The sequence below is a fragment of the Strongylocentrotus purpuratus genome, unplaced genomic scaffold, assembly GCF_000002235.5.
Source record: "Strongylocentrotus purpuratus isolate Spur 01 unplaced genomic scaffold, Spur_5.0 spur5_scaffold_21, whole genome shotgun sequence".
NCBI lineage: Eukaryota > Metazoa > Echinodermata > Echinoidea > Camarodonta > Strongylocentrotidae > Strongylocentrotus > Strongylocentrotus purpuratus.
Genome location: NW_022145607.1, coordinates 41,126,896 through 41,149,310, shown reverse-complemented (window position 1 = coordinate 41,149,310; position 22,415 = coordinate 41,126,896). Strand labels below are relative to the sequence as shown.

The 22,415-nt window shown below is 36.9% G+C and overlaps 1 protein-coding gene across 1 annotated transcript in view; it reads left to right on the top strand.

The window, feature by feature from the left end:
* Positions 1-1,681: 1,681 nt before the first annotated feature.
* The window catches only part of LOC589806 (tailless), a 31,073-nt gene continuing 10,339 nt past the window's right edge, over positions 1,682-22,415 (top strand). The window contains exons 1-2 of the mRNA XM_789440.5: positions 1,682-1,868; positions 20,334-20,570. Of these exons, the coding sequence (XP_794533.3) occupies positions 1,769-1,868; positions 20,334-20,570 (337 nt within the window). The 5' untranslated portion in view covers positions 1,682-1,768. The remainder of the gene's footprint in view (positions 1,869-20,333; positions 20,571-22,415) is intronic.

Below are 22,415 nucleotides of genomic sequence, written 5' to 3'. Positions count from 1 at the left end.
TGCGGAGATGGTGCTTTCGAAAGATCACGAGATGTATTATTGTAAATGCTTTGTATAATGTACTTTTATTTTAATTTATGCTAATTTGTATGTAGAGCGCAATGAGCATCAGTTCTTGGCGGATACCGGCGCTATATAAGAGTAGTATTAACCAGTCTCATTTTAATATTATACACAAATCTTATTTATAAGATTTGGAAACCCATCATGTAATTTTCAATTAACTTTATTTTAGGCTTTAGATAACGAGAGTCAGACTCCGACTAGCACATGTGCTATTTTTACTCTATTTTACCATCGATCACAAACTCATTGTAAATAGTAATTTATTGTTTTACTCTTGTAGCAAAGTTTACTTTATATTTGTCATAATGTACATGTATATCGCTGTAGAACATGTATTTTTTATAATTCATGTCATGCATTTATGTTATATTGACATTGTCATTGTACATTTATCTTTTGTTTCAATGTTTTCAATGGTGGTGAATAAATAAATTCAATTTAAATTCAATTCAATTAACTGTCAGCTGTTGTTTTACTGTTATGAGTATTTAGTTAATCATACCTCATTCTCTTTCATTTATAAACAATCTGCCTCTTCTCCAATCGAAAGGTCAGTATTGTACTTGCATTAACGCAAGATAGCTATACATGAACGAATATTATGGTCGTGGTGCAACCCCTGCCTACAAAACAATTTTGATCAAAAGATAACTAATTTCCAATGGTAGGTCTATTGATGATTTGCTCGTTTTCAGTTCATGATGTTTATACAAATCCTGGACTAAAACTGATAAATCAGCGAATTTTCGTTATGAAAATGAGCTCCAAACACGGAGGATAATTAACCCGAATCATACACTAGCTTCTGACTTGTTTTTGTTCGCCGCAGTATGCTCGCTGCCGCCCGCCAGCGCAGCCGCCTGGCATCCATACTGAGGGGAGAGCGAAGCAGTCTCGATCAGCCAGTGCTGATACACGCCAGCCCGCTAAAATGCTGACGACGAAAGCTCATTTTACGCACAGGTAATATTGCCAGGTAAAAATCTCTCTTCGTGGCGTTCTTCATGACCCCGATCCGACCAATCGCCTGCCCGGTCTTGCGGTCTGCTAGGGAATGCGCTCAAGCAAGACCATCCAACTAAAAGTGGGAGGAGCTTTCGTAAGATTTTCGTGAGAGAGAAACAGAGAGGGAGAGAGGGGAAGAAAACACTTCTTTTCAAACAACAGACTCAGTCATTCTTCCTTTGTAAAGGTGTGTTCGAATTTTTTTTCCTTCCAATATTTTGAACTTTCATCCGATTTGCGGGGAGCGTGATGAAGTAGTATAGTGGGTAGCTGCAGTGGTTTTTGATAGAGAGCGGAACTCAGAGTGCTTAGGCGCCCATAACGTTAGGGGACGCATCAAGTGTGTGGTTGCCATATACATCCCACCAGTACACCAGTCGAGAAGTTATCTGTGAACATCCTCTCAAGCTGATTCATAAGGAGCTTGGCTACCTTGTGTTGGTCATCTTTTAAATACTTCTCTTCATTGTCTTCCCGTCAGCAAACAAATTCAACATTCTCAACTCTACGGCTACTCATCGTTACCTTGCCCGTATCTTCAGCGACAGATATCTATCACCACTCCGCTCATCATACATACAGTCGCCGTTCGATACCCGTCGCATTCTTGATTCATTACGATATAAATTGGACTTTACACATCAGATCATCGCCTACGATCTCTCTCTCTTTGAGCGTAATCTAGTTCTCAAACTTGATGAGAGGGGATTTTGAAATTCATACTTTAGCCGGAGGTGCGGCGACATCATCGATCAAGGGAAAGATGAGCACCGTGAGCAAAACGACTACCACATCAAGTATGTATTACTCGTTATTTCCTAATTCTCTTCACGTTCATGTTGTCGTAATAAGTGATGAAAATGTATTTGTTGATAACACTTTTAGTTCTTACACATTGTATTCTTTTAACCCTGAAAATTTAAGTTTTTCAACTCAGCTTAAGGCTAAATCCTTACTGACAAGGTCTTTTGCTATATTACTCATTCTTTTAAACAACAGGTTAGAAAAGGATAAATTAACAAAGATTGTTAGAGCTGATAGCATGACAATATAATAGTAAGAGGCACTCTTACACATTGGAATTAATGATCGTGTTTGTGAATATACGACATGAATTAAACTGCAAGATTAAATTAATATCACAATTTAAATCAACTTCCACTTCTGATCATTTTCATACTCCTATAATATAATTTTGCTGTTTATCAACCAAATATTTCAGTCATTCATTATACATTCAGTAGTTCTTTAAAAAAGTAAAACGGCGTTTTCTCTTCGGGGGTTCAACACCGAAATTGTTTATATTATACTATAGCAGCATTTCCTTTTTTTCTTCAGAAATTTTATTTTGCTCTAATTCTTTCCGCTTAGAGCTGATATCAGGACAGTAATAGCAACAGTACTGCCTCTCCCAACTCATATTTCACAGACTTGAATTGATAACAAAATTATGCGCTTTGAGAAAATTGGTGATGGGCGTCGGAATTATTATAAGCAGACTGGTCGATATAAGTTCCAAACCTGCATGAGAGAAGGAAACATGTATAAATTATTTCAAATAAGATCATTTGTCTTGATTTCTTTAAGTTTCATATTTATTTCTAATGAAATTTATATTATATAATTATTTGTCATCAGTTTAATTTAAATTCACAATTTTTTTTTTATTATAGCACAAACATGGTTCATTCAAATACAATTGTACATGAAAGACAGCCATGGCTGGAATATTCATACTCACATGTTAGGCATAAAAGATATACATGTCAAAAACTAGCAATATACATTGGACTTAGATTATGTAACTAAAGACCCAGCTACACCCAGCTACATGTTTCTCTTCATATTCGCCACGTTGATATTGTTTTGATTTATAACTGAGGTTGAGTGTTTGAAGGTTTTCAATAATGCAATCAAACTGCTCCGTTTTTGTAAATATTGCAAATGAAGTATTGATTGCTGTGGGAAAAAACCCCTCTACTTTTTGTTATACATGTATCTCTCAAGAAACAAAAGTTTGTAGAGAGAGAAAGAGAGAGAGAGAGAGAGAGAGAACGAGAAAAAACGAGAAACAAAAAGACAATTGCATATCATACTACTATCTTTGTAGCCTCTCATTGTGATTAGTATGAAGAAAATATCTGGCTGCATCCAAGGTACAAGATTTTCTATTGAAACTGTGTTCCTCTAAAATTTCACAAAATAGCGTTTTTGTCTGCACGATTTGACATTGATTTTTAGACTGTAGGAAAAGTAATTTCATTACAAGGGATAAAATGTATCTGTAATCTCAATCCCCGAGCGCTAGTTTCTATATAGAACTAACATTTAATGTTGAATCTTGTTATCTAGTGTTCATTATAAATATGTAGGAAAACAAATTTTTGAAAGGCAAAATTTGGAGGATTTCTTTACGAAATATGTCTCTTCATTTTATAAACCCCTTTTATCATTTTTATCAATCGAATATGTCCAAAAAATATTAGTTTTGTAGATGAATAACCATTCAATGCGGAGTTCACAATATTTTAGCACCGTGCACATTTCTTGATTTTGATTACCCAGGTATTCCTGAAGGGGGGAATAAGAATGTATACCTTGAGAATTGTAGGTGATAACATAAAAAGTTAGATATAAAAGAAGAACAAATTGTTGTATTGCATTGACAATATACATCTGGAAAGTGACATTCTTATCCTATTTCCAGTCACTGTTTTGTAAGCCTGAAGTAATTCAGCATATCAAATTTCTTTTATTTCGTATACAATTTTCGTGCTCGTTGATTCTTGTTTTCTCTTTCCGTCTAATCAATATGATTTTAAAATTCCAACTGTTAGAACTCATACTGGTATCCTTCATTTAGAAAAAAAAGGGTTACACATGACTGTATATGTAAAGTGTGTGGGTTTCTTTTTACCATGACGATGTGGCGTGAGAATATCTCTATTTCGCAGTTGTCTATCAAATCTACCACCTACACTAATTTTTCACTTATTGTGTTCTTATTTCTTCTGTTGTAGATGTCCCATTAACAAAGTCCAAATCAATGCAGCAAATTGTGTCAAAAAATATCATATGAATATTGTTTTACAATTAATAGTGTTCTTTGTTCTATATCATCTCGCTTTGTTGAGTGTAAGCCATATACATATTTTATAGTAATTTCGCTTAGACCATAATCATACTTCTTGAGCGCTCAACATATACATGCACATTTCAATTAGGCCCTGAGTTCACTGGGAATGCCAACTCAAAAGGGCTTGCCAACAGTATTATGTTTCCTTTAATTTGTCAAGCACCAGTCCTACTTAAAAAGATTTTAACAAACTACAAGTCATCGCAAATCTAGATGTTGTCATCATTATAGCTAATTACATTTATTGACATTCAATCTAAAAATGTTTTCCGAAATGGAGGAAAGACGACGACGATGATGATAATTAGGCATATCTAAAGTAATGCTTTTTCAATGTGTGTTTTCTTATAGTATTTCAAATGGCACATTATGTAGTTTTATTGTAAAATTATTGTAAACTATTTTGATATGTTTTTGTATGGAATCCAACTTGTGGTTTCAATAAATAAATGAATAAATAGATAAGATCATCTGATGATAAAATAACGGAGAGTATAATCACAATGATTGTATCAGTTAAATGCTCTGATATTTCGTATTTAGTGACATTGGACTCTATATAAACCAATAATTTACGTATTTAAAAAAGAAATATTTGTTTATAGTCCTTATTATAGAGTTAAAACAAAAGTGAGACAAACCTCAATAAATGGAATCAGAAACCAGGAGAAGTGAAGTGGGAGTGATGTTGAAGTACGGCATTTTTAGAAAGAACAGCCATGCATAGGTGAAACTAAAGAATACAAGAAGAATTAGTAAGAAACTACAAAATACTTGAGACACGCATCTAATCTTGAAATTAATTTCGCAATGTCATCTTAGGAAAGTTTATAAATTAAGTGATATGTATGAAAATGATAGGTCTTATAGCAAAAGTAAATAGCTACAAACTCATAATCGACCTCGATGATAATTATCTCACTTTAAACAATGCAAGATGTGGGCCTATGTTTAAATGGTGTATGCACCAGTGAAGTGGATATAGCTTTTACTTTCAAGGAAAGTATTGCCTCCCGATTGAATTGTTTCTTAAAGACAAGGTTTTCAAAGAAGTCATTGTATTACCCTTCCTGAAACTAAATATCCTATATATTAAGTAAAACTTTGAAGATTCAATGACATCTCAAGATTTCTCGCGTTACTAGAATTATTACTTGCTGCGTTTTGTGAGTAAGTTTACATGGTACTTGTTGATACTTGTTGATTTGATATTCAAATCTGAAAGTGAAATTGGTATTTTTGTTAAGATGAATGCAGAGCAAGACAGTTACTGTATACCATTTTGTCATCACGTGATGTATCTTGTGATCTATCATCTTGTTTCATATGTTACATCACATCTTTCTGATATTGCTTCCTGTATTACATTTCTCTTTCCCCTTTTCTGAGTCTCTGTTCATAAATGTGGTCCCTATTTTTTTCTTTTCTTTTTTTCTTTTAACTTCCGGTCCCCTCTTCCCAAGCTAATAATCATTTGATTTAATCAAGTTGTTGATCCGAATATTTTTCGTCAATACATTTCACGGATCGATATACAATCTTAAACTCCCCATGACTTTTATCCTATTATTTTTTATTTCAACGTCTCCCGACCCTCGTTTTCTTCATGTAAGACATTTACAAGGCCCTGCAGCTCGAGTCGGTGGAAACCATGATGTACAGGGCGTTACGGCACGGCGCCACGCGTTGCATCCATAACAAAATCATACTTTTACTTGCTTTGGCAGGTCGTTACACGCTTCGCAGCAAGCGGCTTTTCCCCCTCTAAAGTTTCCGCAAGCTAAAAAGCCAAGATATTTCCTTTATACTGCTTCATTTAATCTCGTTAGACTTGCACTCCATTTAGCTAAACCGCTACTGTTGTCTTATAATCCGGGTCGTCTTAATGAAGAAAGTTCCGTCGGTTTTCTAAGCCTCTAATTACGTCTCTTTTCAGGAAGGGGTTCATATTGTGTTTAAAGACTGGCTTCTCTTCTTTCTTTGCCGAAGTCTTTTCAGAGTCCATTAACTTCTAAAAGCCCGCTCCTCCTTAAAACTTTATAAAAGGATACACGCAACAGAAAGGCTTCTGGAATTTGCCGAAGACTGATTGTAATGCCTTGTCTTTTGACCCCCATCATCTTGTAATTATACCAGAGAGTCGAATTAGATTCGAATACATCCCTTCGGAACTGGAATCATTGTCATGGCTGGTTCCCCTGGTCAATCGTTAAGTCATTAGGCTTAAAGGTATTCATTTAACGAGGTGAAAATAGGTTCTCTTTGAAACAGGCCTGCTTGTTACCTCCCCATCATTATCCAGTTGCGTGCTTACAGATCGATGAAACTCGTTTGGAATCTATGCAAGCTGGGCGGTGGTGGAGTGTGTGTGGGGGGATAGGGGTGGGGGTTGGGCCCAAGTTGGGTCCAAGTTGAGGGTTAGTTGCAAATGGATGGATGGTTTTAACATTCTAAATGCACTTTTCATCTTTAATTAACTCATCCCATTTCATAATCAACATAGATAGTGTTACAATATGTCACATACCATATAAATCAAAACGTTTTATAAATAATATTCTACATTTCCGGATATCACCCCCCCCCCCAGAACGACACACTAACTGCACCCCTCCACCCGTTACTGGTCTCATGGGGTCATCCATTACCCCCATGATTAGCTCTCCAAACCAGACCCAAATCAAGGAGTTAAGTCAAAGATTAGAAGGTCCCAGTGGTTGATCGAGATACTTAATAGGTCTTTCACCCCTAACGTTTTTATTTGCCAGAGACTCGCTTTATCAAAGTCAAAGAAGCCCTATTATTCACGTTCAAATTTGCAAGTGGAAGTCGACTTGTTCAACGAGGCCCACAAAACGTCTTACAATCAAAATGTAGACCTAAATGAGGAGAATGACAATTTTTCGAAATTTCGTTTTGTTCGGAGATTACATTCTTCTTTTGAATTATTCTACCATAGGCCTGCATAATACATTTGCTACCTTTTGTCATAATTTGTATTGTAATGATGCTATCACAATCATATCAAATTACATTATTATTCTATTACCCCCTAATCGTGATAAAGTTATAATATTCATATTTGTTTTACCTTGAATCTTTAAATGAAGGAAAATAATCCAATAATAGCAACATAAATAACATTATTACCTGTAAAATTCAGTAAAAAGATAACACAGCCGAAAAGCAGATAAAATATCATTCTCTTTGGTTTTGTCTTTTCGTAAGAACATCTTTAAATATTTCTACCTTATCGTATGTACATTTCCTCTTTCATTAGCTGAGCAATATATGGAATTAGAATATCTGAAAAACGAACTCGAAACAAACAAATATCTAATATGATACAAAATATAAAATATATGCTTACGACCATGATTATTTTTATGAAATTAGAGCTACATTCTCTGCTATGCACTCAATTCTCTATGAAAATCCTGTATGTCCACTCATATAATTCATGTAATATTGGTCTCCTAAGAATTGCGAAGCACGCGATGGGATGAAATCTTATCGCCTCATCATCGACTCGTTATCATTTTTTGCACCCCTTGCCTTCCCTCTTGAATTGGTATCATACAAGCCCCTTGTAAATCGGAATGATTCCCCTACGGCACAGAAATGCACGGCCGGCCATCGGACAGCCGCCGGGCAGCCACCGCCCGACTCTTGCGGTGCATTTCTTGGAATCCCTGGTGCAAATGAACTGGCGGCACACGTGCAAATTCGGCGCAATAATATGCCGCTTTGTTGCTTTGATGAGATTGCAATCAAACGAAAAATTGGCGGTCATGTACTTTTGAAAAGAAGCCGGAAGATGAGATACCTACTTAAATCTGGAGGCATTGTGTACCGAAATGAATTCCTTTAAACTTGATTTTGATTGATTTGATTTGATTTATTTATTTTCCACTCAAATATCCACAAATTAAATGACATATATAAACCATACAGTAATACAATATATAATAGAACAAATGAATTATACAAGTAACGAAAAACTGACAAGTATGTTCGTAATCAAATAAGTTTACAAAGTACATTTATGTTTGAGAATTAAACAACATATTTTAAATTGCTTGATTTAACTGAGAGGGGAAAAAAGGGAATCTCAGAAAAGCTAGGCTTGTTGAGCGAGATTCCCAGTATAAATTAAATAATGGACCATCATCAACGACTAACTAAACACCCTAAACACCACACAATATGTCGGAAAGACATTTTTTTAAATACAAACTGAGCTTGACTTTTTTTCTTAAGGAGCGAAAATGTCATAATAGTGTAGGCATTGTGTCTTGGCTGTAAGCATTAAAATCCTTGTCGAGTTTAAGTAATTCATTAGCTGCCAATGCAAAATAGACGAACTTGTGATACGTGTACATTGTTATGACAAGGGTTTATGGCAATCAGTGGACGAGTAGATATAAATGTTTAAACTAAAATTTAGTTAATCTACATTCTCCTCAAAGCGTCTTACTATTTTGCCTTTCGTAATTTGTAAAGGTATTGATACTCTTTTGTATACGAAAAAGGGTCCCTCGGTAAAAAATTTGAATGTTTTTTCCGTGCATTAGCATGGTGATTATATTATATGTTATACATATATACGCTTTAAGATACAAAGTCATCAAAATGTTTTCATAATTTCTAAGATATAATGGAAATATTGAATTACGTATTCATTGTTGCCCATACAGTTGAAATGGTTAACTCACGCCTTTTCATGAAATGCTTGTGACAATATGATTTATTATTTATATAGAGTTTATATCTTCTCAGAACTTTATTGATAAAATCTATAATGATCAATCCTTATTGATCAGTAGATTCCCGAGAAGATACAAACCTTATTTATTAATAAAACATCATCATGTCACAATAAAGAAGTAAGAAAATAAATTATTCCAACTGTATGGGGGCAACGGTGTATAATGAATAGCTCTCTTTCTCATTGCGTTGAATAAATCTCATAGCAAAAGGTTTGTTCTTTTGTAATGTTTCACGCAATGGCATCTACAGGTGTACGTACGGTAAAGTTCGAAATGATTCATATAGACCTATTCATAAATACATAATTCAGGAACGGTATTTATATATATATATATATATATATATATATATATATATATATATACATATATATATATACCTTGGATTGAAACCAGAAAGAGATATAAAAAGTGATATAAAATGAAGGGAAAAAATATTTCAACGAAGAAATGAAGTAACATTGTCAAAATGGACATTGCAACTGGTATATCCGCATAATGAAAAAGCAATGTAATTAAGCTGTCAGAAGCAGTGTAATTTATTAGAATATGTGATCAAAAGTTGAATGGCTTGTTTGAATGAACAACCGTGAAAGGTGATAATACGCTGAAAGTGAATGAAAGGAATATACGTGTGTGGCGTGAAGATCTGTCATTGCTAAAACTTGGTTCTTAAGAATAATAAATCAGAAAATCTTTATAAATCGAATTGTTAGTGTAAGAAACGTCAACCGAAAATGAATTGGAATATATTGATCGTTTATTTCGCTGGGAAACCTGCAAATAAAGGTCAGAGCTCACACAGAAGAGGTCGAAATATCTGTTCATCGGCATTCATAATGCGATTTGTCAATAATTGTTAGGTGGTTACAGTACTGATTGAGGGATTCAAACACATTTTTTCTTCAAGCAACAAATCAACTTTTGGCTACATAGTTGTGGCATTGTTATTCCGTCTTGATTCAGTATTATTCCGAATACAAAGATGAAAAACCCACATCTAGTCCCACCTATAGGTGTCCATGTAATGCCTTATGTGTCAAATGAATATGGAATATGACCGATGCGCTCACCACTTTTAAGCGTGTAATATTAATGATAAAAGCAGGATAAATGATGTCTTGCGTTAGACCTTGTCTCTACTTTATACCTCACCGATACATTTTGACCAGGAGTTGATAAAAACTACACATTCCTGACCCAATTTCTACTCAAAATCTTTGACAAACTTGATTGATCTTTGACCTCGTACCATTATCATGGACATCCATCGCGTTTCATGGTAGAAATGTTGTGACAAAAAGATGGATGTGATATTATTCGATGTTGGAATACAGTCTAAATTGCTTTCAAATGCTTCCTATTCTTCCTTTGCCAGAGGTTATAAAGTCACTTTTTGGATATAGACGTAAATTCAATACCCATTTGGTAGGTCCTAAGATCTAAATGGCCGGTGTTATTGCTTTATGATTGATGTTACAAAGCAAAGGTTATAATTAGATTCTGCGATTCGTATTTCTATTACGGACTTCCTGGAGTACTATTTCTATTTATGAAATGTAACATGATGCATTTTTCACGTAATCCTTGACTAAGGATTTTTTTTTTAATTTACCTATGTTACGTCAACCTTTACGTTTAATTTTTTTCTTTCATTTTCATCCAACCAAATGAATGAATTACGCGATGTTATCATCGAATCGAGGATTCTAAAGGTAAAGTTAAAACGATATTTTCCATTAATAAAGCGTAAACATATTTTCAGAAGTGTTTCGACGCGTTGTAATCAAGATCTATGTCACTGAGCATGAATGTCACAACGTCACAACGCACCGTGTCCGAGATGGTCCTTGGGCGTCCTATATAGCCGATAAGCCTTTTGCTCGCCAGCCACTAAATTCTTCAACATTAAACAAAAGTTTAGCTTTTAAAAATCCAATTTATCCAAATCTATACATCAAAATAAGTAAATCTAATTTTAAACGAATAAAAATCCTGAGAGAGGAGGCGTAAATATTCACTTCTGAATGACAAACGCCTATAAACTACAACAACAACAACAACAACAATGGATTGGTGCATGAATGTAAGACATCCAATATATTTTTTTTTCTTCTCCAATTCCAATTCAAAAGATCATGACTTGATGAGCATAAAAATGTGTTTAACAAAAAGAGAATTAGGGCGCTCTACAGCGATTACTGCATACTACAATGTTGTAAAAAACAAAATTAAAATCACTAATACAAGACTTAATTTAAGGAGATGAAATAGAATAGATATTGAAAAATATTTAAAAAGCATAATAACGGCCATCATGGCCATAGTATTAATTGTATTTGATTGCACATAAACACTCTCTGAGCCCAGGATCTGACGTGCAGTATAGAATAACAGTGTAAAATACAGAATGGTGAAATTATATACCAACACGAAATTAAACAATTATGAAACAAAATTAGCATGGATCATAAACATTTGCGGGCAAACGCGAAAATAACGGAATCCCTTTCCCCCTCCCTTACTTCTTCTTATTTACATGCATTTATTTAAAAAAACGATCTCCCTTTACCCTAAGCTCCCGAGGTGTTCAATATTAATCATTAACCCACTTTAGATGGTCCTACAATCGATTTGTTAACCACTCATTCTCGCATTTCCTGGTTCGGCATGAGAACCAACAAAAAGTCATAACGATGCAATCGAAAGTACCCCCTTCAGGAGTATAACTTTTGTCGTCGCTCGCATTATAATGTTATGCGTTCAGATGTTATCAAATACTGGCTTATTACAAGCGGTGCCATTAATTATTGTGATGTTCACTCCATCAGTTCAATTGCTTTATTAATTGGAATTAATCGAGACACGTTTTCACTTTCTGGCTTATTGTTTTACTCTGGTATTGCTTTCCCAAAAGCCAGGAGTGGCATTCGAGACTTGTTTTGAAGCACCGTTCTGATTGCACATTAATTTTGTTATGGGATTAATGTTCTTGCATGCACTTACCTAGAGAATAAAGAAAATAAAGAAATCAAAAGAAAATGAGATGAGTTCAGGGATGTGAAGTTAAGAGACATGAGGAAGCTCACCCTGTCAACAAGAATGATGCTTGTCATGTGTTTCTGGATATATATATATATATATATATATATATATATATATATATATATATATATATGATTTATAGTAAGTTTCCTTATTCGAATACCATAGAAAAAATAAGGAGGTGAACATCGTAGTACCGTCTGTTTGGAGCTAGAAGGGCATTAAGTCATTTGACATAGTTAACGCCCTTCTGTTTGGATCTAGACGGGCATTAAGTCATGTACATTGGCATAGTTAACGCCCTTCTGTTTGGAGCTAGACGGGCATTAAGTCATGTACATTGGCATAGTTAACGCCCTTCTGTTTGGAGCTGGAAGGGCATTAAGTCATGTACATTGACATAGTTAACGCCCTTCTGTTTGGAGCTAGAAGGGCATTAAGTCATGTACATTGACATAGTTAACGCCCTTCTGTTTGGAGCTAGACGGGCATTAAGTCATGTACATTGACATAGTTAACGCCCTTCTGTTTGGAGCTGGAAGGGCATTAAGTCATGTACATTGACATAATTAACGCCCTTCTGTTTGGAGCTAGACGGGCATTAAGTCATGTACATTGGCATAGTTAACGCCCTTCTGTTTGGAGCTGGAAGGGCATTAAGTCATGTACATTGACATAGTTAACGCCCTTCTGTTTGGAGCTAGACGGGCATTAAGTCATGTACATTGGCATAGTTAACGCCCTTCTGTTTGGAGCTAGACGGGCATTAAGTCATGTACATTGACATAGTTAACGCCCTTCTGTTTGGAGCTAGACGGGCATTAAGTCATGTACATTGGCATAGTTAACGCCCTTCTGTTTGGAGCTGGAAGGGCATTAAGTCATGTACATTGACATAGTTAACGCCCTTCTGTTTGGAGCTAGACGGGCATTAAGTCATGTACATTGGCATAGTTAACGCCCTTCTGTTTGGAGCTAGACGGGCATTAAGTCATGTACATTGACATAGTCAACGCCCTTCTGTTTGGAGCTAGAAGGGCATTGAGTCATGTACATTGACATAGTTAACGCCCTTCTGGCTCAGATAAGATGATAATGCGAGTGAATCTGTTGGTATAGCAGTAGAGATTTCAACTATCTCTGCATTCTTGTCTGTCCGTTGGTGTCCTTCTCTATATCTCCGTCTGTACGTCTCTCTCTCTATCTTCTCCTTTTTTTTTCTTTTCTCTCTCTATATATATATTCCCCCTGTCTCTCTCTCTCTCCCTCTCTCTCTCCCTCCCCCTCTCCTCCCCTCTCTCTCCTTCTCTCTCACTCTCTCTCTCTCTCTCTCTCTCCCTCTCTCCCTCCCCCTCTCTCTCTCTCTTTCCATCTTGTTATAATTATGCTGATTCCCTTCGATATAGTCTTCATGCGAGTCAGAGGAACGGTGAAGCAATATTGAATGGATTTTGAAACACGATACGGCTTATTGTTGTATAAACAAAATGAACCGTGATGAAAATGTATTTACACTGTTTTCATTGCGAGATGACCGGTGTAAATTGCAAAATGACTTTATTGATTTTTAACCGCATTATAGAGACATTAAGTTTTCATCTTCCTCGACGGGGGCTATAACGATAGATCTGTGAATATTGATATGGTATCCAGCCGATGAGATGTGGTATATACGGTGTATTATGTATATATGTGTAGTTGAGTATATAGTGTGCATACATCTATTCAATTCAGTTTCAATGTAATCATACCTAATTTAAAAACGAAACGTAATTTCTTACAGGGTATTAGCCTTCTCAACGAATTTTGAGCCAATATGAAATATTATAAACCGGATATAACGACGTTTAATGGAAACTTCTTCTCCTACTTCTTTTTTTTTCTTCTTCTTCATCATCTTCTTCTTCTTCTTCTTCTTCTTTTACCTCTCCCCCTTCTTCTTCTTTTTCCTCTCCTTTTTCTTCTCCTTCTTCTTCTTCTTCTTCTTCTTCTTCTTCTTCTTCTGCTTCTTCTTCTTTTTCTCCACTTCAGTGCTTGGTTTTCTTCATTATCTCCTCCTTTCCGACATTATTTTTTTCTTCTTATGTTCTCCACAGCTTTCTCTCCTCCCTGTCACACTTGTGTCATTGGAAGATATTTATCATAACCCAGGTCAATAAGTATAGCTCAAACCGAATACGGATATTTATTTAAAAAAACATGCACTGCGTTTTTCATTTTAAAAAAAGGAGTGGGAATTGTCAAAGTGGATGTAATTAACGTATGATTATGAGCATGCAGATAAGGCCGCTTCATACACAACACGGCTGCACTGAATAAGGTGGAACAAACATTAAACCCGTATTATTTTGTCGCAACAGGCATGAAAGGGCGACAGGGATTCAGGAAGGGAAATATGGCGTTTTTAGCGGATATTCTTCGGCATACTTTTGACCTTCTTTGGGTCTTCATTGGCGCAGCTCAGCTGCCTTCTGCGCTGTTCTCGTTGTTTCCAGTAACCCGTTTAAAGGCCGGTCACACAGGGAGGACGCATGGGGAACGCACGGCCAGCGCATTGGAAATTTGCAATTTGGGCCAGTGCGTTGTCGTTCGCTAGGCGTGCGTCATCATTCGTTACTCGTTCGTCGAGCGCGCTGGACCAACGCTGGACCAGCGCTATGCATGCGTCGTCATTCGCTGTGTGCGTCGGGATTTTTTGAGCATGCTCAAAAACGTGCGCCGAGCTCGACGCATGAATATACACGCCAAAGGCACGCCAGACATGCGCTGGAGCGCGCTAGAGCAGCGCCAGACATGCGTGGAGCGCGCTAGACCAGCGCCAGACAAACGCGGAGCACACGCCCTGTATACGCACAGCGCGCTAGCTACACGCCGTGCATTTTGTGTCAGCTCGCTAGCTTTTCCAAAATTATGACAAAAGTTAGGCACACGTTCTTTTCCGATTTCCAATGCGCTGGCCGTGCGTCGTAGAACGCGGTGCATGCGTGGACCATTCGTCCAGCGCGCTAGCAACACGCTGTGCATTCGTGGAAGTTGTTTTCATGTGCGCTCTGTGTGCGCCCTGTGTGCGCCCTGTGTGCGCCCTGTATACGCCCTGTATGCGTCCAGCGCGCTATGCATTTGGTGTCAGCTAGCTGTATAGCTTCGACAAAAGTTGGGCGCACGACAACGCACTGGCCAAAATTGCAAATTTTCCATGCGCCGGCCGTGCGTCCCCCATGCGTCCCCTCTGTGTGACCGGGCCTTTAACAGTGTGCACTTTGCAAATCCAAGAACCTTGTCACATTACATGCGTCGTTGTTCGTAGTTATATAATTTGTTATGCACACTTACACTCTAAGGTACAAAGTCATCAACAAGTTTTCGTAATCTCTAAGATGTAATGGAAATTGTCATTTTTTTAATAGTCAGAAGAATAAATTGCATTGTTTATGAGTATATTATTGACCCCCTGATCCGAAACAAAAATAATTATTAAATAATTGACATATCTCTCTGTCAATATTTTGTTGCTTTTTTGCAGCTGCCGATTTCAATAATTATACAAGGACTGTGATTTTCCCTCAAAGTTATGTTCTCATGGAAAAGAAATTCTAGAAAACTTACCACAGGACATGCACATTTTTAGAAATACTTCAGAACAAGAAATGTCCATCATTTTTCACAATGGAGTTTGAGCACATCATTGACCTTCCAAAACACAAACGAAGATTTTATTTATCATTCTGTCTTTTAATGTTGTATTCTAGCAGCTGCTGTCTTTCTTTTACATTACTTGCAAGGACTGTGCTTTTCCTCGACTAGCAAAGTGTTCACATGACATATGTACTTTTTTCACAATCTATATAGACAGAAGGAAAATGATGCAAACATTCTGTCACATATAGCTAGAGTACATCATTGACCTTTAAAAATAACAAGTGAAAAATATATTTCCTTTCTGTCTTTTTGTCGCTGTCGCATTATATCAGCTACTGATTAGGTTTACAAGGACTATGATTTTCCCTGCCAATTTGTTTGCTGATGGACAAACGTTCTTGGAAAGTTGCCACAGGACATGTACCTCATTTAGAAATACATGTAGTTACATTCAACAAAAGAAGTGTACATCATTTATTTACAATGGATTTTGAGTACATCGTTGACCTCCCAAAGCACAGGTGGATAATTTACTCATCTCTCAACCGTTTTCTTTCATGCTCGCATCTGCTTGCTTGTTTAACATGAATTGCAAGTACTTTGCTTGTCACTACACTTTCCTTACTTAAAATGGAACTAGCACACTTGCAGGACATGTACTCTTTTAGATTTTGAAAGCCAGAAGAAAATTATGTCCATTTTCTGTCAAATAGCTGGAGTAGATCATTGACCTCCCCAATAACAAGTAGAGTATTTTTCTTCTCACCTTGTAGTATTCTCGCAGCTGCCAGCTTGATTTGAAAGAAATGTAATGTTTCTGTTCCCTAAACTAGTTGTAAAATTTCTATTTTCTTGTCATATTACCTTGTGAAAGTGCTTTCACCTAAGTAAATTACATCGTTGACCTCCAATGATAAAACAAACTACCACACCCTCCTGTTTCTCTCTGTCATGTCATCATAGAAAAGGAAAGACTCTAAAGAACATCTTCAAATATCACGTGACTCAAATAGTACCCGTGGAAACTCGCAATTGCCATTAATTTTATTTTTGAAGTTTATAGAAAGACTGATGATTTTCGTAAAGGAAGAAGCATATTTATGTCCTTAAAAATGATTTAGCGATGTTTGAGATCCAGGAGGGCGTTAAGTTTATATCAAACGGCATAATTAACGACCTTCTAGTTCCAAAGAGAGACCCACTTCCTTCTAAAACATAAGTGTTTGAAAGAACGAATTTGCCTCCGTAGAAGACTTATGTAGTATCAATTTCCTTTCTGCTGTTTACAACCATTACTATTGTTTATATGAATATGGTTGAAAAAAGTTGGAAAAAACATGTAAAAATATCTGTTAGAATTTAGTCTGTGGCTTTGCTCATTGCAAAGATAGAAGAAACAAAACGGAAATACAAAAACGCACCTCTTTGCATGTGAAGGCTTATATACATAACTAACATCCATCCCCATGCCGAATTTTGACAGTGAGATTGATTCCGTTTTTTTAATGTTCGGCATAATGTTGTGTACTGTTTCGTAGACTGCTGAATATTTATCCAGGGAAGAAAATACTTCTCAGAAAAAAAGGGAAAAAACACAAACACTGAGAAAAGATGTCATAATTATAGGCCTAACTGTTGAACGTGTCGTTGCTTATTTAAATGACTGGACTCATGATGTTTACGGAACTTCATAATAAGTCTTGTCAATTCTTTAAATAGTCAGGCCCTGGGATTCTTCGCGTCTCACATCTTGTTTTCCTTTTAATAAGAAGAACAGGAGAAAGTGTCACTATTTGTCACACGTACAATGCTTTGCATGCCATGCGGTGAGTCATCCTTAACAAGAATTTTCTTTGACCTTTCTCATACAGTTTTGTCTTTTCTTTCTTTCTCGAGATATAGAAAAGAAAAGGATAAGAAGGAGGTGAAAGAGACAATTGACACGCATTATCTCACGGTATACCAACTGACAATATTACGTTGAATTGAGTGAATATACTACCAGCGGAGAAAGGATACTCCATCGGTTTGAGTGGGATTTGTCCCCCGCATCGCCGGGGCAGGGGATGCGACTTAACGGGTACTCGAGTGGCTATTTGACGTGTCAATCAAACGCTTATTGTTTTTTGTCTTTTGGAATAAAAGAAACTTTTGCATACTTCCCCCCCCCCCCCTAACATGGACATCACTTCTCTCTCTCACTCTCTCTCTCTCTCTCTCTCTCTCTCTCTCTCTTTCCATTATGTCTGTCGTTCATTTTCATAACTTTATTTCTATTAAATAAAAAAGACTGTTTTCAGTTATGAGCGCTCTCTTGTTCTTTTCCGTTCCGCTAAATCTGTTTTCTATACTATATCCTGCCCCGCCCTTCTCCCTCAGCCCCTATCTCTCCCCCTCTTTCAGAGCAGATGGTTTTTGCAAATCATAATTTTTCGTATAGAATAGAAGAGATAAATAACATACGCGTAGGCTTATATAATTAATTTTGCAACAGTGTACGTACACTTCTCAAACATTACTTTATTTTATTACATAAAAAGAACGTGTTTTTGGATTACAATATATACTTCCCACCCCTCCCACATACCTCTCTCTCTCTCTCTCTTTCTCTCTCTCCTCTCTCTCTCTCTCTCTCTCTCTCTCTCTCTCTCTCTCTCTCTCTCCCTCATCGTACAGAGACGGTGTACCATTCTGATAACAAATATTCTTAGCAATCTTTCTAGCGAACAGAAAGGAAAAAACGGGAACGTAACATACGACCCTATATACCAGCATTGATTGGAAAATACATATTTGAACACAGGACGACAAATTGACTAATATTAACTTTTCATTCACAGAGCGGAAAATGTGTTTCTCTTCTTGTTTTACCATGTTGAGTATACAAATGCCTTTATTTGATTTATTGGTTCTGCTCTATTTAAAGCATATACTCTGGAAATCATTTGTAATGAGGACCTACACCTTGTTAAAATTCATAATGAAAGAGAAGAAAAAATAAGAAGTTTGCAAACATTCTCATTGTGAATACCTCCATCCTATTTCTTCTCAAATCGTACCAGATGTAATTATACTTGTATTTCCTAAGATGTCAAACCATTTCAATGTTATACTCATTAAGTATATTACAATAGTTTTATTACATATGCATAGACAGATCGTCTATAACTCAATGAACAATTCAACAATTAACGTTGTTGAATTATATTTATGTTAAATTATTTTCGTTCAATGTACTTACCTTGTTAGGCGCCTTGAGCATCTCTTGAGGTGGATATGTGCGCATTATAAATGTTGTTATTATTATTATTATTATTTAAAAAGCATGAAGTAAAGAAAGGCATGGGGATTTCAGATCTTTCATTTGAAAAATGAGGTATAATGTATAAGCCTACCGAACTCTTCAGTGATATTTAAATTAGCGTTTTAAAGTAAGCAATATATGATTTGAAACTAACAAGACTAAAGAAGTCTGTTGGTTATCATACTAAGTCTTTAATTTTCCTTCCACTATTTTTTAAATGAAGAGCTTTAAATCTCTCTGTACCTTTAAAGGTATATATCTCTCTTTTTATTCTCTTCAAGCATCGTTCTTTGTGCTCGCGTTAATGAGGTTCAGCATTCTCCGCTCGTTAACTCCTACCTCGCAATCAATACGCCTTAAAATCGGTATCGTGAAGGGGTTTCTCACCCCTCCTCCTAACCATCGCCATCTGTGGTCCCTAAACAACGGTAGGAGTCAAAATAAAAGAAAGAATACTGCATTTGAACGTGCTCTCCGTGCTTGCCTTGTTGACTTTAGGTTCAATCGATCGACTTTTCGCTAAAGGGATAAATAGATATCGATCACACAAGCAGTGGTAGGCGTCAAAATCGATCGTGCCGTACAAATGCTACCATTGCGAATGTTATTGATCTGTGTAAGAGGAAGGAAAGAGGGAGGGGTGGGGGTAGAACTCGAGTTTCATATCGACCTACCGCGCGTTAAAACTCGGACTTGATGGGCAGTAAAAGTCGTTTGATGAATGGTTATAATCTTATTGTTTGGTGGATGGCATTGTTGTTCTATGTTGGTTGAATGGTTTGTTTTACCTGACTGCTAAAAAAGCATGCGTATGCTTGTAAGTAAGCAACTGCAGGACCGACGGCTTTAAGTCCTCTCCGAGGGACTTGGTAATGAGAGTTAATGCCTAGTTACCAAAGTGCACTAGTGCATCGACTTGGCTTCGAACCCAGCCCTCCCGGTAAGAGACCACTGCTCTTCCACTGAGCCATCACGCCTCCACCACGCCTTCGTATGTTATTTGGGTTATGCCCGGTACAACATAAGGCGTTGTTTTGATGACGTTTTTACTTGCGTTAATCAAGCCTGTGATATATATATATATATATATATATATATATATATATATATATATATATATGTAGTTAGCTCATACGCCATTTACTGAAAGTATTGTGTGCATGCTACCCCCTTTTAGACAATGTCACTTTCACAATGGCGCATCAAAGACCAGTCACCAGTCAGTGACGCAGTCTTGCGTCAGACATTGAACGCCTCGTGCGCTTATAAGACACGGTTAACATGCTTATTTGTCACTAATGTTTTCACATATGCATCGCATTTAATTCATATCTCTTTCTTTTTCAATCTTTTCCCTTACAATAACCAGGTCGAATCTTAGACATCCCCTGCAAAGTTTGCGGAGACCGGAGTTCGGGCAAGCATTATGGCGTCTACGCTTGCGACGGGTGCAGCGGGTTCTTCAAGCGCAGCATTCGACGGAACCGTACGTACGTGTGTAAGAACCGAAGCGGTGGAGGCCCGTGCCCGGTGGATAAGACGCATCGTAACCAATGTCGGGCTTGTCGACTCAAGAAATGCCTGCAGGTTGATATGAATAAGGATGGTAAGTTTGGACGGAAAATAATTTGTATTAATGTGAGATATGTCAAATTATATGATTGTTATTGGTAAAAGGTGATGTTTTTGGTCACGGTGACGAAAGCGAAAGCAGCGGCGCTAATCTTGTTAATGATATTGATGATGACGATTATGATTATGATTTATGAAGAAAGTGATGATGATGTCAGTTTTAATATTGTTGTCTTATATTGTCGCTGCTGCTGCTGATGATAGTGGAGGTGATGGTGATGATGATGATTGAGGAGGTGATGGGGATGACGGTGATGATGATGACGGCTGTGGTGGTGAAAACAAATAATGCCGATTCATCGGTGTGGCAATAAATATATTAGTAAAGTATAGGTAGGGGAGGGGTGAGAGCTTGTCAAATGAAAATAAACAAAAAAATCTAACCATCCATAATCTCGATGTAATTCTGAAGATGAAATCATATCGTAGCAGAGGGTACCCCCCTCCTCCCCCCCCCCCCCCCCCCTGCTCGAAATGGAAAACTTTTTTCAGTGTCCGGGCAACAAAAAGAATGCTTTTTCCAATATAAATTCATTTCCATCGTACCTTGTGATATTTCTCACGTAGTTTACTAACAGAGCACATGTATGTTTTCTACCGGAAGGCAAAGACTAACAGCATTCATTTGGTGCCGGAATAAAGAAAGAAAGAAAGGGGTGTAAGAAGAGAAAGGAACTGCATTGAACAGAGAGGGAAATGATTTGATTGGTTTCATCATGGATTTTACTGCTAGTAAAATCCATTCTTTCATTTAACATTCACTGACAAATTAGGTTCACGACTTTTTCTCACTTCCTGTTTCTCTCTCTCTCTCTCTCTCTCTCTCTCTCCCTCTCTCTCTCTCTCTCTCTCTCTCTCTCTCTCTCTCTCTCTCTCTCTCTCTCTCTCTCTTCTCTTTTCAAATAATGCAATTAAAATCCAAACATTTAGAGCGTCAAATTGGCACATTACCCCAACACGTATCCATGAATTAAAAGTCGCCTGATTTCAATAGGCCAAACGAACAAACATGCTCACGACAATGGAGGAGTGATGTGAGAATCAAGCGGGAAAGGTGACATACTGGGCTTCTTCACATATATATATATATTTATGAGAGAGAGAGAGAGAGAGAGAGAGAGAGAGATAAAGAGAGAGAGAGAGAGTGAGAGAGAGAGAGAGAGAGATAGAGAGATAGAAAGAGTGAGGAAAAGAAGAAAAAAATGAAGCGCTTGTAGAAGGGCAAAAGTATGTTAAACACAGGAAATCTAAATACAGTGAATTGGTAGTCCGCGCTTCATTATCACACCTTCAAAGAGTGGTTCTCTTCTTATACTCATGATTTCTGTTCAAAAGTTTTGAGATGATACGTTCACACGCTTACTTAGAATATATCAAAGGTACGTGTGAACTCGCCTTCCAAAGCACTTTAATCATAGTGTATGATGAAACATATACATGTACATTTCTTTCATATCGCCCCCTTCGTTTTATCATACAATGCGTGAAACCATTTTGCTTTAAGTGATTTTAGCTTCAGAGACCGTTCTCGCTATTTACAGTTTGTCCAATATTCTGGTTATGTTTATAATTTTATCTTGGTGTAAGTGTAGAAAGCGGGGAGGATAAGAAATAGTATTGATATCCTATAAAGTAGTAATGTGCAGGGCTCCCACTTAGCCGAGTTGGAGCCTCGAGTTGTGGCGAGCTGGCGCGATCTTATGGCAAGCAGTTTTATCATTAAAACATATATCTTGATATCAAAAATTAAATTCTTGATATCACGAAATCGAATTCTTGATACCAAGAATTACCATTGCTTTACAACGTAAAATTATTT